We start from the raw sequence: 22,322 nt of genomic DNA on the forward strand, positions 1-22,322 counted from the left end.
AGGTCTCCACAATCCAACTTTAAGTATAAACCTTTCGGCGAAACAAGAGTATATAATTTAATAGTTTTATGGTAATCCCAATACATGGTCTAACGAGATCAACCTGAGTTTCACATCTCAGAGTTGATTCATATTCTAACTTTTAATATTTTATTTTATTAAATTACCTAATATATGAATGAATATGAAATCAAAGTTTAGGTTTAAGGTTTTTAGGTTTTTACCACTTTGTGTAGATTTGTCTTTGGGTAGATAACAATAACGAAACCTTTTATAACTAGGAATAAAAAAGGACAAAGAATCCTTAATATCAAGGAATATGCAATTGTACCATCTCCTAAGTTAAATTAACTTTATAGGGTATTTTGATATTAATACTAGCATTCTAACATTTCATTTATTTTATTATTAATTTGATTTCACCCATTATTTCCTTTTGAATCTAATCCTAGGTTTCATGTTTCAACCCCAAGATGGATTCAGCCTCTTATGGGCATGTTCTCACATACATAGGTTATGAAAGAATAAAAAAGAATCATTCTTGATAAAGAACTAAAAAATAATATATTAATTAATAAAAATAGGGAAGAAAAAAAAACCCAACTAATATCTTGATTTTGTTTTTTTTTTCTCCAATCTAAAAATAATAAAAAAAAAATCCAAAACTCCTAGAAAATCTAAAAATTGAATTTTTATAGTTTACACGACATGTTCTTATTGACCACTTATTTTTCAAGTAATTACCTAAAAAAGATTTTTAAAAAAATTATAAAATCATGATTTCTAGTCGTGTAAGGCTCACTTAGGGCAAATGGGGTGCCCGAGATGCAATTCTCGAAGTAAAGGAGGTGAAACATTAATGTAGTAGTGTGCAATTTCGAAATTTGGGTCATTTAGAAATAGATTTCAAATTCATAAGTTGAATTTCGAAATCATTCCAAAATGGTTCTTCAACTTTATGCAGGTGTCTTCAAATGACCATAACTTATTTGTTTTAACTCCGATTTACACACCTTTTGAAGCATTGGACTTCTAATTTCTCAAGCTTCAAAACATATAGCATGCACAAAAATGATATAGGGAAGTGTTCCAAACTCCACCTCAAATTCATAGTACATATTGTAGCCGAATTTTAAGTTCCAAATTTCCATATCAACTTGATTGCATTTGCTTCAAACCTCGTTCATTATGGTTTCATGCCCTCTATCTCATTTCATAACAACCATTGCTAGTATTTCATGCCCATGACTCACTTATTTCAACCTTTCTTAGACTTTTTATGGTTCACAAGTTATGAGTCTCTCAATTATGTATGTTTCTTCCTTAGTAGATAATGACTTTTACACTTATTATTATTTTTCATCCCTTAAACCTAGAATTATACTCAAAATAAAAGTTAGATCCATAAATAGGGTCTTAACATCAATTTGAGTTAAGTTAAATTATTTGAGATTTTTATATTGCATAAATCATATCATATCTATGCTATTGGAGCCCATATTTTGGCTTCAATCAATAACGTGTTGTTTTGGATTTCCCTTTCTGTCAAATGATTAAAAATTTGGAGATTGATAACCCATGATATACATATGTTATTAATTCTCTTAATGTAGAGTTTAAAGCACATGAGTGTACTTTGTGAGGGTCTATCATGTTGCACTATGTTAGTTATCATGTCTTAAAGTTGTTAGATAGATAATGACGCCACCAAGGTAAATTTCGTTGTTCGTCTCTTAACTTGCACCATCTTAGATGCATGTGGTGTATCACCAGGAAAAAGTGCAACATTTGAAAGGTGATTTAGTCTCTAACTTGACTGACCCATATTTTGTGTTTGTGTCGTGACCTTGTTCATGAAGGAGGCTATCTATAGATCTTTCCTATCGATTGTCTTAGAGAGTTTGGCAATAGTATGGGCCATCTCAGCTAATTTTTCTTCCACGGATGTGGCACTCGTTGTCATTACTAGCATAGTCATTGATAAGGAAGAAGTAAACGAATCAAAACGATGGGAATTATTCTCCTTTGACACCTTGGTTGGTGATCCAAAACGTGAGCTGGTGTTGGAGTTGGCATCAATAACAAAGTAAGGAGACTTATCCCCGGAGTTCTTTAAAGCTGAAAAGGGTTTTTCCTTACTATAAGGACTATAACCCTTGACCCCTAAGGAGGCTTAGGTGATAAATGGTTAGTGCTCGTCATAGGTCCTTACTAGTTTTAGCAAACAAGTATGCTTGCTTGCTTGTTTTGCTGAAAAATGTAGTAGTTGATTTTGCTTTACTACAAGTCATGAAGCCAATAACAGTGTTATGTGTCGATTGAGTAATGACGATCTTGTCATTGCTTTTATTGACACGCGCAACTTGAGTCATTTTGGATGCTATTGATGTAGTACTAATAAGTTGTTTTAATGAAAGAGGTTAAAGGCAAAGATGTCCCATCGAGTGCGCTAGAAATTTCTAACAATAGAAAAAAATGTAAAAAAAAATGTATTAAAATTAATTAATGTGGGTTACAAACTCAAATATAATCTTCTTTATAAAAAAAATATTTTCCATTTGATTTTTTCATTTTGATCACAATTCAAAGAACAATGACAAAAGTGTTTTTATAAATTTGAAGGTCAATCGAGGGCGTAAAGTGACTTTTTTTCGAATAAACTTGTTAAATGGAGAATAATACGTGTGTAACACTTAAGTCATTTATTAGACTTTCAAGAAGATTTTATAAAGCCTTTTTTTTTTTTTTTTTTTTTTTTTTTTTTCTCTATGTAGCTTCTTTTACCATGTGAAGTCGTTTTGCAAATCTCATTTTCCTGATCTCGATTTTCTAATCTTGTTTCTTTTTTTTTTTTAAAGAAGACATTTTTATTTATAGGTAAAGATAGGGAATTGAATTTTCAATTTATGATATTTGGTTGCTTAATTTAAGGAATTTGGTTTCTTATATATATATATATAATATTTAGTTGGAGAATTGTTTTCTTTTTGGGTTTATTACACTTTACCCCTTAACCTATATCGTGTTTTTCATAATGTCTCCTTATATTTAAAATCGAGCAATGTAGATTTTAACACGTAATGTGTTTAAGGGAGGGCAAAACCATCATTTCATTTAAAAAAAACCCCCAAACCCCCAACCCAACCCCCTTTCTTCGATCGTTGATTGGAATTTTCCTAAATCCCCAAATTGCAACCAAAGCCCTAGAATCCCAAGCAAGCTAATGCAAGCATGAAAGGGCTGACATAGAATATGTGGAGTTCAATAGTATGTTTTTGTGTTTTGCAATGTAAAACTTGAGTTTTTCTTTAATGGCTATAAAAATCTTGGCAAAGAGGATTATGGCTAGGATTTTATTTTGATGTTTCAAAAAAATTGGGGAAAATAAAACTCAGTGAAGTAGATGAAAGTTTGACCTAGCTATTTAGATCTCCAATCTCTTCTAGAAAGCCAAACTTTTGTATCTTTATATATATACGTGTGTGTGTGTGTTGTATACATGTATTGTATAATCTAGATGTTGTGTTAGGTTTGTTTGATTGTTGTTGTTTTTGTAGGTTTTTGCACTTTGTTTAGTTAACAAGAAAATCAATCAATTTGTTTTTTTTTCCTTTATAAATTTTGAATTCGAGACTTTTTGCATTAGTTTAAGTGATTTTTTTTTTAATTAATATTGTTATTTTTTGTAAAAATTTTGAATTTGATTCCAATTACCATAAAATTCATAATCATGTTTGCCAAAATTCTAAGTTTTTAGGTCAGAATTCTATGAAAATTCCAACCAACGATTGAAGAAGAAGGGTTGGGTTAAGGTTTTGAGGGTTTTTTTAAAATGAAATGACAATTTTGCTCTCACTTAAACATATCACTTGTTCAACACATTTAGTTTCTATACAACTAACACCGTCACACAACAAATGCACATTGCAAGTATTTATAATGTATGAAGGGCATATTACTCAATTTTAAATGTGATAGAGCAATGTGAAAAACACAATATAGGTTGATGGGAAAGTATAATAAACCCTTCATTTTTTTTAGGAAACTTATCAATGAGAGAATTGGTTTCAGCATTTCTGCATTACTCTCTGGTTTTTGTTAATTGTGAAATACATAAAAGTAGACATCACAGTCTAACGAATTGGTTTCTTATTCACACATGCAACTCATAAGATGCATGAGATGTGGATTCCTTCCTCTCTCATTTAAAGAATGCTAGAGAGAGGCCAAACCACCCTTCGAAATAATTGAAAGCTGAGAGAAAGACCAAACCTACTGATGGCTAGTACATTTTTTAAGAAAATACCCATTTTCCTACCTATGTCGGGATAATTCGTATTGTCAAGCTTGCATCTTAGATTAAACTCAAATTGGAACATAAATCTGCGCATAAGAGAAGAAATTGAGCTGCAACCTTGAGACCAAAGAGAATATAAAGATGAAAAGTTTTCTATCGAGCCTCCAATAGTGTAATGGAGGTTTCATTTCCTGAAAATAACATCTGCTCGCCTGGGAAAGGGTTTGCTTCCACTAAATTCTTTTCTGTGAAAAAACAAGGCTCTTTAGGCTGAGGCAGTGCACCCTCACTCCCCAACATTAGAACCACAGAATGCATGCTTGGTCGATCATTGGGGAAATGTTGTACACACAATAGGCCCACGTTGATCGAGCGGAGCGCTTCAGATAGATTAGAGGTATCCCCCATCGATGGATTGATAAGTTCTAAAGACCTACCTTCCATATAGAGTGTCCATGCCTAAACAATGCAACAAAGGATCAGGATTATTATCATTTATCATTGTGAAATAAGGAAATATCACCCAATTCTTACATGTCCAAGAAGGTTATATCTGTGGTCTGGATGAAAAAATCCTCTGTTCCTCTTCCCAGTCACAATCTCTAGCATCAAAACACCAAAGCTATAAACATCCGATTTTGTCGAGTACAATCCTTCAGTTGCATATTCTGGGGACATGTAACCTCTATAGGAAATCAATGAAAAAGGGAGGTGATTTTATGGACCATAAAAGTAGATTATATGCAACATTACTGGATATACTTACAATGTTCCCGCTACTCTCGTTGTTCTTGCTTCAGTTTCATTTCCCCCAAGACTTCTTGCTAAGCCAAAGTCTGAAATTTTTGGACTCATCTCATTATCTAGTAAAACATTTTCGGCTTTGAGATCTCTATGGATGACTCTTAGTCTGGAGTCTTGATGAAGATAAAGAAGCCCCCGAGCAACCCCATTGATAATGACAAAACGCTTAGGCCAATCCAGTACCACACCTGGCATTGGATCTGTCCATTTTTTTTCATCCACATTAGCCCATTCTTCTAATTATATTATTGAATATAAATTGAAAATAACTCAAGAAACAAATGGATTTCAAATTTTTTCATGGTTCAGGTAGCAATGTGTGTGGAAATGAAATAAATATGATCTATGCCTATTTTCAGTGACTAAGAGAAATTGTTGAGGACTAAATAGGTAATCGATCTTAATCTAGGGGTCCAAAACCCGAATATTTTAGATAAGACCCAAAAGGTTTGGAGAGATGAAAGAGAAATTTCTAGATACCACGTGCCATTACTTCATCTTGTTCCCAGATATTTGTCCTCAACATTTGGTAAAAACAATGTGGAGAAAGAATTTGTCTAGCATGCATAGGAGAAAAGAAAAACAAAATAAAAATCATTGGGATTTAAGAGAACCAAACCAAAAATGAAGAAATCCAAGCTTTTGTTGGGCATGTATTCATAGATCAACATTCTTTCGTTGCCATGAATGCAACATCCAAGAAGCTTCACAAGATTTCGATGCTGAAGTTTTGCAATGGATTCAACTTCATTTTTGAATTCATTTAGTCCTTGTCTAGAATTTTTCGACAGTCTCTTTACAGCTATTTCTTGTCCTTCTTGCATTATTCCCTGAAAATAGAACTCAGTATAATATGCCAATAACCAAACTCACAGTTTTAAAACGGACAATTTTCTTTGATCGGAAGCAAAACACTTCCACACGATGAATGAAAAATATGTATATCAGAGAAGTTATCATCCAGAAATATACTAGATTCAAATGGACCTTTGGAGTGTTTCTTTTTTTATTTTTTATTTTTTAATTCTTTTTTCATAATTTTTTATGGGAGACTCAACATTGTTTCTTTTTTTGATAGGTAAGATAAAAAAGTGTATATATAAAGGAGAGACGTCAAAACAACACCCCCAAGTATACAAGAAGTATACAGCAGAAGCCTAAAGGCTCATCCAAGAGGGAAAGGGGAAGAAACAAAAAACATCACCTGCCCTTACCTAAAAAGGGAGACTTAACATTCTTTGTTTCCTCTCAAAGTTTTGCAGATTAAAAGGAGGTACTAAATAATTTCGAATGAGAAATCCTAGCACAAGTTAATAGAACAAACTAGTGACACATGTTGCCACATATGTTAGCATCAAAATGACAGGGGTATAAACTGGCCTTGATGTCCATTGCCTACATTTAGGTACCATGAAGATTGGGTCAAAGACTACTTCTCAAGTTGCACAGTGTACCTGTCATGTGTTATTAACTTGTAGATTGTCCTCAGCCTAGAAAAAAGAGGACAGCCTTACCTTGTAGACAGGTCCAAAACCACCCTCTCCAAGCTTATTGTCACTTGAAAAATTATTAGTAGCACTCAGTAATGCAGCCAAGTCAAATACTGGTAATTCTTGAAGCTCTTGGCTTTCATTCGCTTCACCTCCTTTCAAATGGTGTTTAATTTTTCCTGCATTAAGAAACAAATAATTGTCTCAGAATGTTGGATTCTAAGTAGGAATTGCTCATAGGTTAGGCCATTTTGGGGCTATTCGGGTATACGGAAATTCTTAAATTAATCCATTACCAGGTCTAGATCAATTCACTAATTATGCAATCAAACCAGGGCATTCCCCTCCTCCCTCAGTTGAAGAATGCATGACAAGACAACATGAGGAATATTTTACTACTATACATGATAAAAGTACTATGAGTATTTACCGTTTCTCTTTAGCTTCTTCTTCACAATGTACAAAGTTAGGACTACGATTAGGAGGAGCACCCCCAAAATTGATACAGAGATGATAATGATCTGCTTTCGTCTCTTCTTGGGGCTGCTATTTGAGCTACAAAAGGCATCTTCACCCAGGGAGAAAGCAATTAAGCAGGGGAACCAGGTATTAAAATATGAAGACTATAAATTTCTGACAAGGAGGAATTTTTTATCTGAAATACATTAGTAATTAAGAACCATGAAAGCAGGAGTTCAAAGAACTGAAGTTGCAGCAGGATTAGAGGACACAATTCAGGTGTTGTACCTTGTATGTCACTGCAATTGAAATCTAAAACAACAAAATATGGAAGACACAGTTCAGGTGGTGTATACCTTTTATTTAACTGCAACTGAAAACTAAAAAAACAAGTTGAAGCATTGTGAGGAGCATTTGTTTAGACTCTAGACTTCAGAAAACAAATAATCCATTTCAAGAAAAGATGTTGTGCCTTTGGTGGTTGGTTCACAAATTTTTCATATTGGTTTTATTTCAGAAAGTGGTGAAGTTTTAAGTTACAACAGTAAAGGATAAAAAGGAGAGAGGCATATGCACAGTGAACACTGATTAAAAACTTTATATAAAGAAAAGTAGAAGTTTTCCTAAAAATTTCATACCAAATTTATATTTCTGAGGTAAGGAACAGGTACATTCATACCTAATTCTGATGCAGCCATCCTTACATACAACTCTTGTCCATTTTCAGCAAACTCTCTGATATTAATTAAATCACCAAACCAGAGCAAGCATCCACTTCCTCCATTCCTGATATCTGAATTTGCATAAGCAGTGCAAGAGCAGTTCCTTAAGCACATAGAGGCACACTCCTTGAGACTCATGTTTTCATTAAACCAGGAGTTTCGTGTGTCTGGCAGTTTCACACCAGAGTACTTTACAAACCCCTCATCCTTGTGACAATCCAGTGGAGTGCTCCGAACACATCCATTTGACCAATCCACCATGTTCCATTCATTGGGGAACTTTGGCACAAATCCTTTCATACATGTACATTTTGGAGAATGGTTAATGTTGCAGCTGCCATATGCACCACACAATGCATAACTGTCACAGTCATCCTTCTGTGCAGATGAGTAAAGGATCCACCCACGTGTTCGATCAATCCATGTGAAAAGCTGCACATATCCGTTTGGATTTAACACCAGCCTCGAAATGACAGAGCTGTTAACAAGCTCATAAGTATAATACATCTCCTCTTCATTCATAACAAAAGCATATTTATAAACTGGATTCGGCCTTATTTCAGGACACCCACTAAATCGAAGGCCATTCCATGGACCAGAGTGAAAAGTCACAGCTAAGCCACTCCTCAGAATATATTGTGGAGATCCACTAGGATCAAGCCGGTATGTAAAATTACCTTTAGAAGGATCATTAGTGCTCTTCCATGAAGATAAGTACCGATCTAAGCCTGTCACAGTGTTCCTTCCAAACTTCATGCCTGGTAGAGCAGTATCACAAGGATAATCAAAACTCTGCCATAGAAACTTTTCCGGGTCACTATCATTACCATTCTTCACAACTAGATTTCCAGACTCCAAAAGCTGCGCATTTGGATTTATTGCAGGTTGCGATGAATTAGAAGACCAAATGATGCCATTAGTACCATTGAGAATGACAAGAGTTCCCTGGTCCGTGACCTTCAGGACTCCTGATGAGTCAGTGAGAGGAAATTCTCTGTTGGCAACCCATACCACAGTTCTAGTAGGCACCTTCTTGTACCATATCCCCACATATCGATTATTGGAATCAACTGGGCTGAAAAAACCCAGTTCGAAGCTCCCACCAACAGAAGTTATGGTCTCCCCATCTCTAATTACTAGATCAACAGTTATGGTGTCTCCTGCATTGGAGACTCTTAAGATGAAGATCGCATAGAAGAAAACTACAAGTGTTGTAAAGGTATCCATAGATGTCCCAGAAAGAGAATGTCTCAAACCTTATGTCCTTCCCAAGTCAATTTTTAATTCTCTTCGCCCCCCCTCCCCTAAAAAGATTTGGTCTAGCTTCCTTCAAACTGCACAATCGATGTCATTTTTAGTTGATTGGTCAGATCTAAAAATGTCTCACAGATAGTATAATATACCTCCATCTTATGTGCTTATACTTCTCTTTTCCCACCCTAAGAATTAGCATAGTTTCCTTCAAACTGCAAAACGATTACAGTATTCAGTTTACAGGCCACAGTTCAAAAGTCTATGGATACAAGCAATTATTCATTTTTTTAACACATGATTTGCATTGGGTGTGGATGACTTGCTTTGGTGGAGAGAAAACAAGAATGAGACCTTCTCAGTCAAGTCTTTTTATAACTCGTTCTCAATGGGGCATTAGACCTCCTTTCCTGACTAGAATTATTTGGACGCCTTGAGTTCCAATTAGGGCTAGCTTCTTTAGTTGAGAGGCGGCTTGGAGCAGGCTGCTCACCATTGATTGCCTAAAGAGAAGTGGGTGGAGCATCCCCAATAGGTGCTATTTGTGCAAAAATGAAGAGGAAACCACAGATCACCTTCTTTTGTTTTGTGAGAAGGCCAAAATGTTATGGCTTCTGATCCTCTCCCTTTTTGGGGTGCAATGGGTGATGCACTTCTCTGTGAGGAGGAACCTCTTGGGATGACATGGTTCCTTTGTGGGCAAGAAAAGGGAGAAAGCTTGGAGAGCTGCCCCTCTCTGCTTGATGTGGACTATTTGGAAAGAAAGGAATAGGAGGGCCTTCGATGATGTTGAGAGGAATGACCAAGAAATTAAATCCATTTTTTGTACACTTTTGTGAATTGGGCTAGGGTGTATATAAAGGATCACACTTTCTCTTTGATTGATTTTGTAGACTGGTCAGCTACCAAGTAAAGGTCAGGCTTGTTGCCTTATTGTCTTTTGTTCTTTTGTTCTTTGGTATACTCCGTGTATACTCTTTTCAGTCTCTTTGGCTTTTAATGAAATTTCCTTTACCCATCAAAAAAATGATTTGCATTGGGTGGAATAGTCCCTTGATTTCAATAACAGTTAGAAAGGATGATGTAGAGATTAGCATCCACCACCAAATATAAAATTAATAACTTTCAATATGTCATGCATCCTTTCTAACTGTCAAAAGAAATGAAAGAAGGCAAAACCAAAAACAGAGTCAAGGTTCCCCACCATATTAAAATTTACAAATGAAAGGTACAATTGAGAAAAAAGAGGTCCAAAATGCGCAAAGGGAAAATTTCAAACACCAACCAGACTGCATAGCGTGAATTAGAAGCCACCAAAGATGACCATTATTTGGACTCCTTTATGTTTGACCAAGTCCAAGTCTACCATCATCCAGTCAATTAATTCTTAATTATATAGGTGTATGGACAATTTATATCTTAGACTAGTCTTTGATTGGAATCGAATCTTAACAATTTGGAGGGTTGAAACCTCAACAGTAATTATATACTCACAAGTCTCGAGACAAAACAAAATATTGACATGAAATTTCTTCTATTCAGCCTGCAATAGTGTGAAAATGGCGCTTGCCTGAGGAATAATTCGCATTGAGCGTATGCCTTCGATTGAGGCAATGCACCGTCACTTCCTAACATAAGAACCACGGAAGACAAGCTTGGTCAATGCATGAAGAGATAATTGACAAGAAATGAAAATAAAATCTTGAACAATATTTCTTAATGTACTCACGTTCCAATCAAACTTTCTCCTCCGTATCTAAATCTGAAAAAGCAGGGCAAGAGCATTTCCTCAAGCAATCTGGGGAAATCAACACTGACCTGCTGATCGCTCCACCGCCGTCCATGGTTGCCACTTCTCCACCACATTGTGTCCGGATCCTCGAAGAGGGATCCCGCTCTCCGACCATAAGCTGCAATGGAAATTGCGGTAAAAAGGGAGCCATGGCCTTGTTCATTGGGACTGAGAAAAAGGGGATTAGGGCTTGTCTAGGATCAGTGTGGCTGTGAAGAAGAAATTGAAGAAGGCGGAGGACTGTTTGGATGAATGTCTTCGTTTTCGTTTTAAGCTGCGGGTAATTTGCACAGTTTTTCACAAAGAATTCAATTAAGGCAGCAAATTTATTTTATTTTATTTTAAATATTACAATTCAAAAAATATTTTTAAATGTCCCACATTTTAAAGGAGTCTGATTGGAAGTGCCTCAGGCCCTAACCCGAAATGGTCTCTTTTAACAAGTTTGTATTGTAGATTTAAAAATAATTTTAAAATTGTTATATTTTAATAAATATTATAAAATGGAATTTTTTTCTCAAAATCCTAAGGAAGCACAAGGAAAACTTTTATTTCACATTTAAACTTCATTTTATTTAAAAATATGTATGTTATTGCATATTATATAATTGTTCTAATGAAACATACAAATCATTGAAATTCGGGGTATGTAATCGGTAGCTATTGAAAAGTGCAACTAATTAGGTTGCTTCGTATTATCACGTGCTTGTAGTTTTGTACCTCAATATCATTTTTTTGTATCTAATCTTATTTTTTATACCTTGATTTTGTTGTACCTTTACAAACGGTTTAGGTTTCTTTGTATAATTTTAATGGTAGAAATAGAGAGTCCGATTAATACTAAATTGGTACCTTAGCTTTTTTTCAAGTAATTGATTTTCCATGATGATGAGACACTATCCGAGATCTATAATATATTTATATGACTTTGTATCTTAATCTTATTCTTTTGTATCGGAGTTTTATTTTTTGTATCTAACATTATTATTATTATTTTTTACTTTGCATTCCATTGTGCCTTCATCAAATGACTTAGGTTTCTTTGTGTAGTTTTGATGATGGAAATTGAGAGTTTGATAAACTCTAAATTGGTACCTTCTTTTTGAACTCTCCATTTGGTAAAGTTGTGTCATCGAATACTTCATTGGTAGTTTGGAGTTGGGTGGCAACTTCAATGGCAATGTGACCCATGGTTCAAAGTATCAGTTGATATTGATATGTATGGACTGAGTCGTATCCGTCTTGATCATGACCGAGATGAGTTCAATGCTCGAGTTGGTATCAACTTATTCATCAATAACTTAATTTCAATTCAAGTATGAATGACTCGATCAATTCATGATACAACTCAAAATTACAATACAAAAATTTCAAACTAATTAATTTTGAAATTAATTATTTTTACCCGTCAACTTTAATAATTTTTATTTTAAATATTTAAGATATAACGTTATTTAAAAATAGTACTTAATGTGAAAATAAATATGGTAGGATTTTAAATTTTTATAATTCTTAACATTATTATAAAATAATTCTAAAAATCCTTTTATAATTATTTAGATCATGTTAAATGCGATGTTATTTTTTTTTATTCCATCTAATTATTTCTTAACTAGCATATTATGTGTATCGTTCGATACCAATACGAGATACCGAGGCTGATGCGTTTTGAGACTTGTCGAATCAACATTCGATACCGACTTTGAACCATGGTATGGCCATGTGATTTGCAGGTAAAATGTAACTTACTGCTTTATCAACGATTATAAGTTACAGATCCTGACACGAAATAGGACATAAAAAATGTAGTCCCTTCTATCTGGCCTCTAAAACGGAAATGGAACTTTCATATCCTGAAAATGTTGCATGTTTGCTTGGCAAAGGATTTGATTCCTGAATGTTAGTCTCACTGAAAAAACCAGGCTCTTTTGGTTGAGGCAATGCACCCTCACTACCCAACATCTGAACCACAGCAGACATGCTCGGGCGATCATCTGGAGAACGTTGCACACATAATATTCCCACATTAATTGACCTTAGCACTTTAGGTAGATTTCAGGTGACCCGTATAATCAACCAGCTCCAAACACTGATCTTCCATAGAGTGTCCATGCCTACACCATTCAAAGCAAGATGACTAGCAGTTTTATCGCAGCGAAAGAACGATACTCAAGTGCCCAAGAAGGTTAAGGTCACGGTCAGGGTGATGAAATCCTCTGTTTCTCTTTTCACTCACAATCTCAAGCACCAAAACACCGAAGCTAAAAACATCTGATTTTACTGAGAAAACTCCATGAATCGTGCACTCTGGAGACATGTAACCGCTGTGGAACACGATTAAAGGAAGAGATTAAATTAAAATAATGAAAATAAGTTAACTACTGAAGGCATTTCTACGTGTACTTACTATGTTCCAGCCACTCTTTTTGTACATGCTTCAGTTTCATCTCCAGAACTTTTAGCCTTGCCAAAGTCTAAAATTTTCGGGTTCATCTCACTATCTAGTAAGATATTGTCTGCTAGCTTTAAGGTCTCTATGGATTATTCTTAATCTCAAATATTGATGAAGATAAAGAAGTCCTTGTGCAATATCATTGAGAAGGACAAGCCTTCCCCGGTCGGTGACTTTCAAAACTCCGGATGAACAGTGAGTGGGTGTTCTCTGTTGCAACCCATCCACAGTCCCAGTGGCCACTTTATTGTACCATATCCCCAAGTACCGTTTGTTTGAATTAGGCGGCCACCTGAAGAAACCCAAACTACGCCAGCTTGAATTATTGGCCCCATTGAAATTTAAGCTCTCCACTTGAGAGAAGCCAGCAGCAGCTAGCCGGTGATCATGCATTGTGGAGTCTAGTGCTCCAAATTCAACTAGCCAGCTTTCACAGGCAGTCAAAAGCGTCCACTGGTGTCAAATCAAAGCTTAATCTTTTGGAACAAATAGTTATGTTAACGGAAAGGAAATAATTGAGTTAGTGGAAAAGGATCTCACTATTTACTTAATCTAAAAGACAAAAAAAAAAAGGAAAAAAAAATCAACCACAGGCATGTGCATGTATATACAAAATTTTAGACCTATTTATTTATACTTTGACTCTACTGCACATATTTGTAAAACCAAAATTGTCATGACGGTTGAAAGCAATTTTGAAATTGATTGAAAATCACTCATATCAATGTTGATTCTATGGCACTTCAAGTAAAATCAAAGTTGTCTATGTTAGTTTTAGAGTAAAATTAAAATTAGCTTAAAGCCATTGTAGTTGACGGTAATTTTAAGTCAATTTCAAAATTACTTTAAAACCAACATTAACAACTACAAATTAACTTAGTTAATATATTAGAGCCAAGAGGCATTAGTTTGACGAATTATTTTGTATACAATCTATTTCCACTATCAATTTAGAAGTAAAAGTGTTATTTGTTTTTCTTTCCAATTTTTTTTTTGCCTTTTATAAATGTGCTACTTTTTTTTCCTTGAAGTACAAATAATTTACAAATAGAAGAAATGGAAAGGAAAGTTGGTGATGGGCAGCTTTTATATGCCTGCTTGAATTGTAAGAAAGCCCCACAAACAAACTGAATGGGGGCACCACTACTTGATTAGTTTTAGAAAACTGAATTATTTGGATTAATTAAAAAGCTTTCAAAGGTAAAGGTATGAAAAAGAAAAGACCAGATCTCCTCAAAGTCAAATAGCTTTTCTTGAAGTTAATTAGTGCCTTACATGTAAAAATTAACCTAATTTTTAAGAATTCAAATGAAATGTTCGAAGTAATCGGTTTGCATATCTGAAACTTTTATCAATGATTATAAGTTACCATTCATAAGATAAAACAAGACATAAAAAATGAAATCCTTTTTATCGAGCCTCAAAAAATGTAATGGAACTTTCATTTCTTGAAAATGTTGCATGTTTGCTTGAAGAAGAATTTGCTTAATGAACATTTGTCTCAGTGAAAAAACCAGGCTTTTTTGGCTAAGGCCTCCTCACTACCCAACATTTGAATCACAAGAGACGTGCTTGGGCAGTTAGTTGGAGAACGTTGTACACATAATAACCCCACATTAATTGACCTTAGCACTTCAGGTAGATTGCAGGTGACCCTTATGGATTTATCAATCAACTCTAAATACCTATCTTCCATATAGAGTGTCCATGCCTATAACATTCAAAGAAAGATGATCGACTTCATTACTCAACTTCATTTTAATTGTTTGTGTTTCTCTATCAACTTCATTACTCAAACAAATTAGTAACAATGCTTCCACATAGCCAAAACTTTTATCAACGATTATAAGCTAGAGATCTTGAGATAAAACAAGACATAAAAAATGAAATCCCTTCTATCGAGCCTCCAAAAATGTAAGGGAACTTTCGTTTCCTGAAAATGGTGCATGTTTGCTTGAAGAAGAATTTGCTTCGTGAATATTTGTCTCAGTGAAAAAACCAGGCTCTTTTGGCTGAGGCAATGCACCCTCACTACCTAACATTTGAACCACAGAAGACATGCTTGGGCGATCATCTGGAGAACGTTGTACACATAATAGCCCCACATTAATTGACCTTAGCACTTCAGGTAGATTGCAGGTGACCCCTATGGATTTATCAATCAACTCTAAATACCTATCTTCCATATAGAGTGTCCATGCCTATAACATTCAAAGAAAGATGATCAATAGTTTTATTATAGTGAAATAATTAATGAGATATTACTTGATACTTACGTGCCCAAGAAGGTTAAGGTCGTGGTCCGGGTGACGAAATCCTCTATTCCTCTTCCCGCTCACAATCTCTAACACCAAAACACCGAAGCTAAAAACATCTGATTTTATTGAGTAAACTCCATGAATTGCATACTCTGGAGACATGTAACCACTGTGAAAGACGATTAAGGGAAGAGATTCAATTAAATCAATGAAACTAAATTAATCATTAAAGACATTTCTACATATACTTACTATGTTCCAACCACTCTATTTGTACTTGCTTTGGTTTCATCGCCTCCAAAACTTCTAGCTATGCCAAAGTCTGAAATTTTCGGGTTCATCACACTATCTAGTAAGATATTGTCTGCTTTAAGGTCTCTATGGATTATTCTTAATCTTGAATCTTGATGAAGATAAAGAAGCCCTCGAGCAATACCATTGATAATGACAAAACGCTTAGGCCAATCTAGTGTCGTGCTTCTCATTTGATCTGTACATTGGTTTTTTTATTAAAGTTAATCTATTATACCTCTCTGATTCTTGAACATAAAATGAAAATAATTATAGCATAAATGAATACCAAATTTTCTATGTGAGTGGTTAAGGTTGCTAATACATACATTGGGTAATGGCTTTTTGGAATAACAGTTCAAACTCCCAATTGTTTTGAGAAGACCCAAATGGATTTGGAAAAAGAACAAAGAATTTTTTCAGGCATACACAAAAGTCATAGAAAACAAGAGATAAAGTAGACTAGCGAAACTAGGTAAATTGGGGTTTTCAAGTGTCGAACCAAAAATAAAGAAGTCCAAGCTTTTGTTGAACATGTATTCATAGACCAACATCTTTTCTTCCCCATGTATATAGCATCCAAGTAGCTTCACCAGATTTCGATGTTGAAGTCTTGAAATAAATACAACTTCATTTTTAAACTCATGAAGTCCTTGTCTAGAATTTTTTGACAATCTCTTTACAGCTATTTCTTTCCCATCTTGCAACATACCCTGAAATTTTATAAACCAAATTGATAGTTAGAATATTCTACCATCAGGAGAAGGCAAGTTTACATGATTATTTTTTTATTGTCCTCATAATGCTTCACCGTGTGAGACTTGTTTGGAGCATGTACAACTCAGAACATCTGTTTGTATTCAATTATCAGTTTCCTGACCTATGAACAAAGAAGTATACTTTTCAAATGAACACATTACTAATTTTTCTTTCTGAGAAGGGAAGTATTTTGCTTAATGCTTCAGATCACTCTAGTAAGCCTATCTGTAGAAAAACTTGTAGGTGTTCTTCTGCCAAAGAGAAGGCTAAGTGCTTACCTTGTAAACAGATCCAAAACCTCCCTGTCCAAGCTTATTGTCAATAGAAAAGTTATTGGTGGCATTACATATTGTAGCCAAGTCAAATAATGGCAAGTCTAGATCCTCCTGTCTCTCATTGGTTTCACTTCCTTCCAAATTGTATAACATTGTCCCTGCAATTGGAGAATGCAACAAATACAAATTAAACAAGATATAAAATGTTTCAGAATTTTGGATCCTAAGGTAAACTTATATGGCCAGGCAGATGCATAGAAAAACTTCACTCGACCCATAGCCAGGCATAGATATCAATCATCAATAAGCCATGTGGACTTGTTAGTTGTTACTACTACATTACCTTTCCTCTTTAGCTTCTTCTTCTTCTTCTTCAGAATGTACAAGCCTAGGAGCAGGCTTAGGAGAATCAGTGCCACAATTGATGCAGAGATCGAAATGACCCACCTTTGTTTCTTCCTTTTGGAGCTGCTAGCAAAAGCATCTTGACACACAGAAAATTAACTATAAGCATGAAGATGATTTTTAAAAATAGGAAAACTATAAATTTTACACAAAGGACAGCTGATCTGAAATATATTTGTTGTTTACAATCATGAAAGCAGGGACGGCAATTTCAGAAGGATTAGATGGCAGCATTCAGTTAGTGTGTCCATCCTTAGACCATCATTTTAAGTGCAATTAGGAGCCAGAAAACCAGAATTTGAAACTTTTTTTTTTTTCCGGTAAAACAGTGGGCAGATTAAATAAAGCAGATTTTGAAAGAAACAGATAAATTTCATACCTACTTCTGATGCAGCCATTCTTACATAGAACTCTTGTCCATCATCAGTAAAATCTCTGATATCGGTCAAGTTATCAAACCAAAGCAAGCATCCGCTTCCTCCCCGGCTGATATCCAAATTTGAATAAGCAGTGCAAGAACATGTCCTCAAGCACAAGGACTCACATTCCTTAAGATTCAGGCTTCTATTAAACTCGGAATTTCGCGTGTCCGGCAGCTTGATGCCGGAATACTTAAGAAACCCATCACCATTCTGACAATTCAGTGCAATATTCCGGTCACATCCACCTGACCAGTCCATCCTGTTCCATTCATCTGGAAATTTGGGCACAAATCCTTTCATACACTCACATCTTGGAGAATCGTTAATGTTGCAGGTGGCATACCCTCCACATAATGCATAAATGTCGCAATCATCCATCTGGGCGGTTGCATAAACTGTCCAACCTTGTGTTCGATCAATCCATACGAGACGCTGCAGGTCGCCATTAGGATTTAACTCAAGCCTTGTGATAACAGAGCTGTTAACTAGGTCAAAAGTAAAATACATCTCCTTCTCATTAAACACAAAATCATATTTAAAAACTGGGTTTGGCCTCATTTCAGGAAACCCACTGAACCGAAGACCATTCCATGGTCCAGACCGAAATGTCACATCTGACCCTTGCATCACAATTAGCTGTGGAAACCCATTTGGATCAAGACGGTATGTAAAATTACCTCTAGAAGGCTCATCAGTGCTCTTCCACGATGATAGACGCCGATCCAGGCCTGTTATTATGTTCCTTCCTAGCTTCATACCTGGTAGAAGAGTACTGCTTGGATGATCAAAGCTTTGCCAGAGGAAGTTTTCCGGGTCACTGTCATTTCCATTTTTCATAACTAGATTTCCGGACTCCAAGAGTTGAGCATTTGGATTCTGAGCAGATCGTGATGAATTAGAAGACCAAATGATGGTATTGGTACCATTGAGAAGGACAAGCTTTCCCTGATCGGTGACCTTCAAAACTCCGGATGTATCATTGAGTGGGAGTTCTCTGTTGGCAACCCATGCCACAGTCCCAGTAGCCACCTTCTTGTACCATATCCCCAAGTACCGTTTGGTCGAATTAGCCGGCCTGCTGAAGAAGCCCAATTCAAAGCTCCCACCAGCTGAAGTTATGGTCTCTCCATCTTGAATCATTTGATTTACAGTTATGGTGTCAACTGCACTGCAGATTCTTAAGATGGAGACCACATAGGACAAGAGAATCACAAGTGTTGTAAGGGCATCCATTGACGTCCTTCCCCACCAGCTTCTCGACTTTCTTTATACCCTCTTCCCCTGTAGATTCCGCATAGTTTCCTTCAGATTGCATCATCAGTGATGATTTCGCTTGGTAGGCCATAGTTCCAGAATTCTTTAAAGATATATTCAGTCAACTGACGTGCATTGTGGATGCAGTGCTCCAAATTCAACTAACCTGCTTTCACCGGCCATCGAAGAGTCCACTGGTGTCAAATCAAAGCTTAATCTTTTGGAACAAATAATTCAGATGATGAACAGGAAAAAATTGAGCCAATGAAAAGGATCTCACTATTTACTCATTTAAAAAATAGGATCAATCACAAATACATCTCATTACTTTGTATCATTATCTTGCTGTATATCTTTAATAGTTGATATTATAAGGTTTTGCAGGTATTGAATTAATAGCTTAGAGTTTTCCTAATGAAAAAGGTAACATTTTATTAATAAAAACAACGGGATTAAATATAAAATTATTTTTCAAAATAATGTTTTTGGATCATGTGGAAAGCCACGTGAACATGACTTTTTCTTTCTTTTTTGTCATAAAATCATAGTTACCATTGTTGATTTTAATATAAAGTTTGATAAAACTTAAAATCGGCATTGACAATATTGGTTTTAGTATATTTATTAAAACCACAATTCTAATGTCTTTTCTTAATAAAACTTAAAATTACTATTGATTATATTGGTTTTAGCGTATCATATAAGAAAGTGGTTTAAAACCATCCTTGAAAGTGTTGGTTCTAGTACATAGATAATACAACCATAATTGTCACTGTTGAGAGCAATTTTGAAATTGGTTTAAAATCACCTGTATCAATATTGGTTCTATCACACATCAAGCAAAATCACAATACTTGTCTATGTTAGTTTTTAAGTAATATTAAAAATTTTGCTTAAAATCACTGTTATCAACGATGAATTTAAATCAATTTCAAAATTACCTTAAAACTAACATGATCAACTTCAATCTTAGTTAATATATTAGAACCAATATTGATAATTGCAGTATTATGACAATTTTTATTTTTTAAAACATAGTTTACATAAATGTGGCTTAGAAGTATTAATTCGATGAATAGTTTCACACATGATTTTATATGCCTTAAATTGTAAGAATGCCCCGCAAACAAACTGAATGGGGCACCACTACTTGATTAATATTAGAAAACTGAATTATTTGAATTAATTAAAAGGCTTTCAAAGGCAAAGGTATTGAAAAAAATGACCAGAACTCCTCAAATTCAAGCAGCTTTTCTTGAAGTTAATTAGCTTCTTAAATACGGAATTAACTTAATTTTTAAGAATTCAAATGAAATGTTGAATATCAGCCTGTCAAAAGTAGCTGATTAAGCTTAAACAATGCCACTAGTCTATTTCAAAGACTGGCCATTTAGAAAACGAACCAATCAATTCAAAAGTGAGCCATAATTAAAACAAAGACAAGGAACAAAGTGTTTGATCATTAATATGAAGCTTTGACTCTCATTGAAATATTTTAGGGTCATAGTCAAATTTGGGGGTGTTGGAAGCAACCCAAGCAGCCTTAAAAGTCAGTGTTCCAAGCAACTATTATTTATTATTGGTAGTGGTAAGTAAGACGATTGTGTTCTTGTTGGTCATGGAGCTTTTCAATAGTTTGAACAACTCCATTCTTTTTGTTAGGAATGTTTACATTTTTAATTTGTTTTTCTTTTCTTTCTTTCTTTGTTTTAAGAATAAGTGTGAGTCCATCCTTTATTTTCCTCAGAAATTATAATATTTCAGATACTATAAATGTCATACTTAAAGACTTTCGTTAAAGTTAATTTATTATGCTCATATGATCCTTGAAAATAAATTGTAAATAGTTTAGAAACTAAACGAATTTCAAAAATTTCATGATAATAGCATTATGTTTAACGACAAAAGAGGTAGGATTCATGCCCACTTTCACCAAGAATGAAAAAATTTTCAAGGACAACAAAATGGGTAATAGAATTTTGTCCCCAATAATTTTTCCTTGGATATTTGGTTATAGATCATAGTCTTCTGGATAAAGGAGGGATTCTTCTAGCATGCATAGAGCATAGGAAAACCAAAATAGAAGTCACTCAAGTAAAATACTGAAACTCAACGTATTGGGTTTTTGATAATTATCAGGCCAAAAATGAAGTAGTTCAAACTTTTGTTGGCATGTATTCATAAATTAACAACTTTTCTTCTCCATGAATACAACATCCAAAAAGTTTCACAAGATTTTGGTGTTGAAGATTGGACATGTATGTAACTTCAGTTTTAAACTCATTATGTCATTGACTGCAATGTTTGACGGTCTCTTCACATCCATTTTCTATCAATTTTCATAATGCTGTGCCATGGTGGAGTATATTTATTTCATGATCTATCAACAGAGAAGTATACTTTTCAAATCAACACACCATTCCTTCTGAAAAGGCAAATATTTTGTTCAATGCATGCTCCACATTGCTTTGCCAAGCATATCCCGTAAAGACTGCCCCTTTTGTAAAAGTTCATTGTTAAGCATATTTGCCTCTTAAGACATTTCAATCAAGAAAAAAGAGTGCTATTAATTAAAGGATGACAAACCAGAGACCTATGATGTTGAGGCATGAAATACCGTGGTGCACATAGGCCTTAATGCCTAGGATTCGGTAGAATAATGGATACCATGTAGGTTAGAGGGACGTGGATTGTCGTCCAAGTTGCATGCATGTAGTGTGCGCATCTGAAAGGGGCATATTCTTACCTTGTAGGCAGGTCCAAAACCATCATCTCAGAGCTTATTATCAGTCGAAAAGTTATTAATGACATCAAATATTGTGGCCGGAACTAATAGTAGCTCTAAATCCTCCTGTCTCACATTGGTTTAACCTCCTTCCAAATTGTGTGACATTTCCCCTGAAGAAGTGGATATTCCATGTATTTAAATAATGTTGGCCATGGTTGACACTGAGGTGGTTTAGGGCCAGTCAGGTGTTGAAACTTTGAACTTGACCCATAAGGCCTAGATCAACTTATCAATTGTGCAATAGAGCCTGGCCATCCCCTTGCTCCCTTAGTTGAAGAATTCATAACCATACAGACATCTGGAACTTTTTGTACTGCTTATATGGTGATACAAGATGAGTTGTTACCTTTTCTCTTTAGCTTCTTCCTCTTCAGAACATACAGAGTCAGGTATAGGTATAGTTGACACAGCTGACAATCACCCACAGTTATTTCTTCCCTTTGATCCTGCTACTTGTCCTTGCAAAAGCATCTTGATCCAGATTGAAAGCAACAGAGAAAGTTAGAAAATGGCAGTTATCCTTGAAATCACAGTTTTCCTCAAAATTTTGTGTAAAATTTATCTTTCTCAGGTAAGGAAAGTTTATAACCTAATTCTGAGGCA

General features: G+C 35.0%; 2 protein-coding genes across 7 annotated transcripts; both read right to left on the reverse strand.

Annotated features, from left to right (window-relative positions):
• Positions 1–4,290: 4,290 nt before the first annotated feature.
• LOC117908938 (G-type lectin S-receptor-like serine/threonine-protein kinase At4g27290) lies at positions 4,291–11,079 on the reverse strand. Of its 5 annotated transcripts, XM_034822794.1 has the most exons (10): positions 10,753–11,079; positions 10,518–10,651; positions 9,176–9,238; positions 7,730–9,106; positions 7,022–7,159; positions 6,616–6,770; positions 5,721–5,931; positions 5,064–5,301; positions 4,832–4,982; positions 4,291–4,756 (listed from the first exon to the last, which is right to left on the reverse strand). In XM_034822794.1, the coding sequence occupies exons 4-10, from the start codon at positions 8,997–8,999 to the stop codon at positions 4,451–4,453; spliced, it is 2,469 nt and encodes an 822-aa protein (XP_034678685.1). In that variant the 5' UTR covers positions 9,000–9,106; positions 9,176–9,238; positions 10,518–10,651; positions 10,753–11,079; the 3' UTR covers positions 4,291–4,450. The 5 variants fall into 5 exon arrangements, with proteins under 5 accessions (XP_034678685.1, XP_034678687.1, XP_034678686.1 ...); XM_034822796.1 differs by having other exon boundaries at positions 7,730–9,238; positions 10,842–11,079; XM_034822795.1 differs by having other exon boundaries at positions 7,730–9,238; positions 10,518–10,647.
• A 3,932-nt stretch (positions 11,080–15,011) lies between these two features.
• Positions 15,012–18,896, reverse strand: LOC117908945 (G-type lectin S-receptor-like serine/threonine-protein kinase At4g27290). Of its 2 annotated transcripts, XM_034822811.1 has the most exons (7): positions 17,635–18,896; positions 17,194–17,334; positions 16,854–17,008; positions 16,319–16,529; positions 15,778–16,015; positions 15,544–15,694; positions 15,012–15,468 (listed from the first exon to the last, which is right to left on the reverse strand). In XM_034822811.1, exons 1-7 carry the CDS (start codon positions 18,815–18,817, stop codon positions 15,163–15,165), a joined length of 2,385 nt encoding a protein of 794 aa, XP_034678702.1. In that variant the 5' UTR covers positions 18,818–18,896; the 3' UTR covers positions 15,012–15,162. The 2 variants fall into 2 exon arrangements, with proteins under 2 accessions (XP_034678702.1, XP_034678703.1); XM_034822812.1 differs by lacking the exon at positions 15,012–15,468 and having other exon boundaries at positions 15,589–15,677.
• Positions 18,897–22,322: the final 3,426 nt, after the last annotated feature.

This window comes from Vitis riparia, chromosome 19 (genome assembly GCF_004353265.1).
Source record: "Vitis riparia cultivar Riparia Gloire de Montpellier isolate 1030 chromosome 19, EGFV_Vit.rip_1.0, whole genome shotgun sequence".
Classification (NCBI taxonomy): Eukaryota; Viridiplantae; Streptophyta; class Magnoliopsida; order Vitales; family Vitaceae; genus Vitis; species Vitis riparia.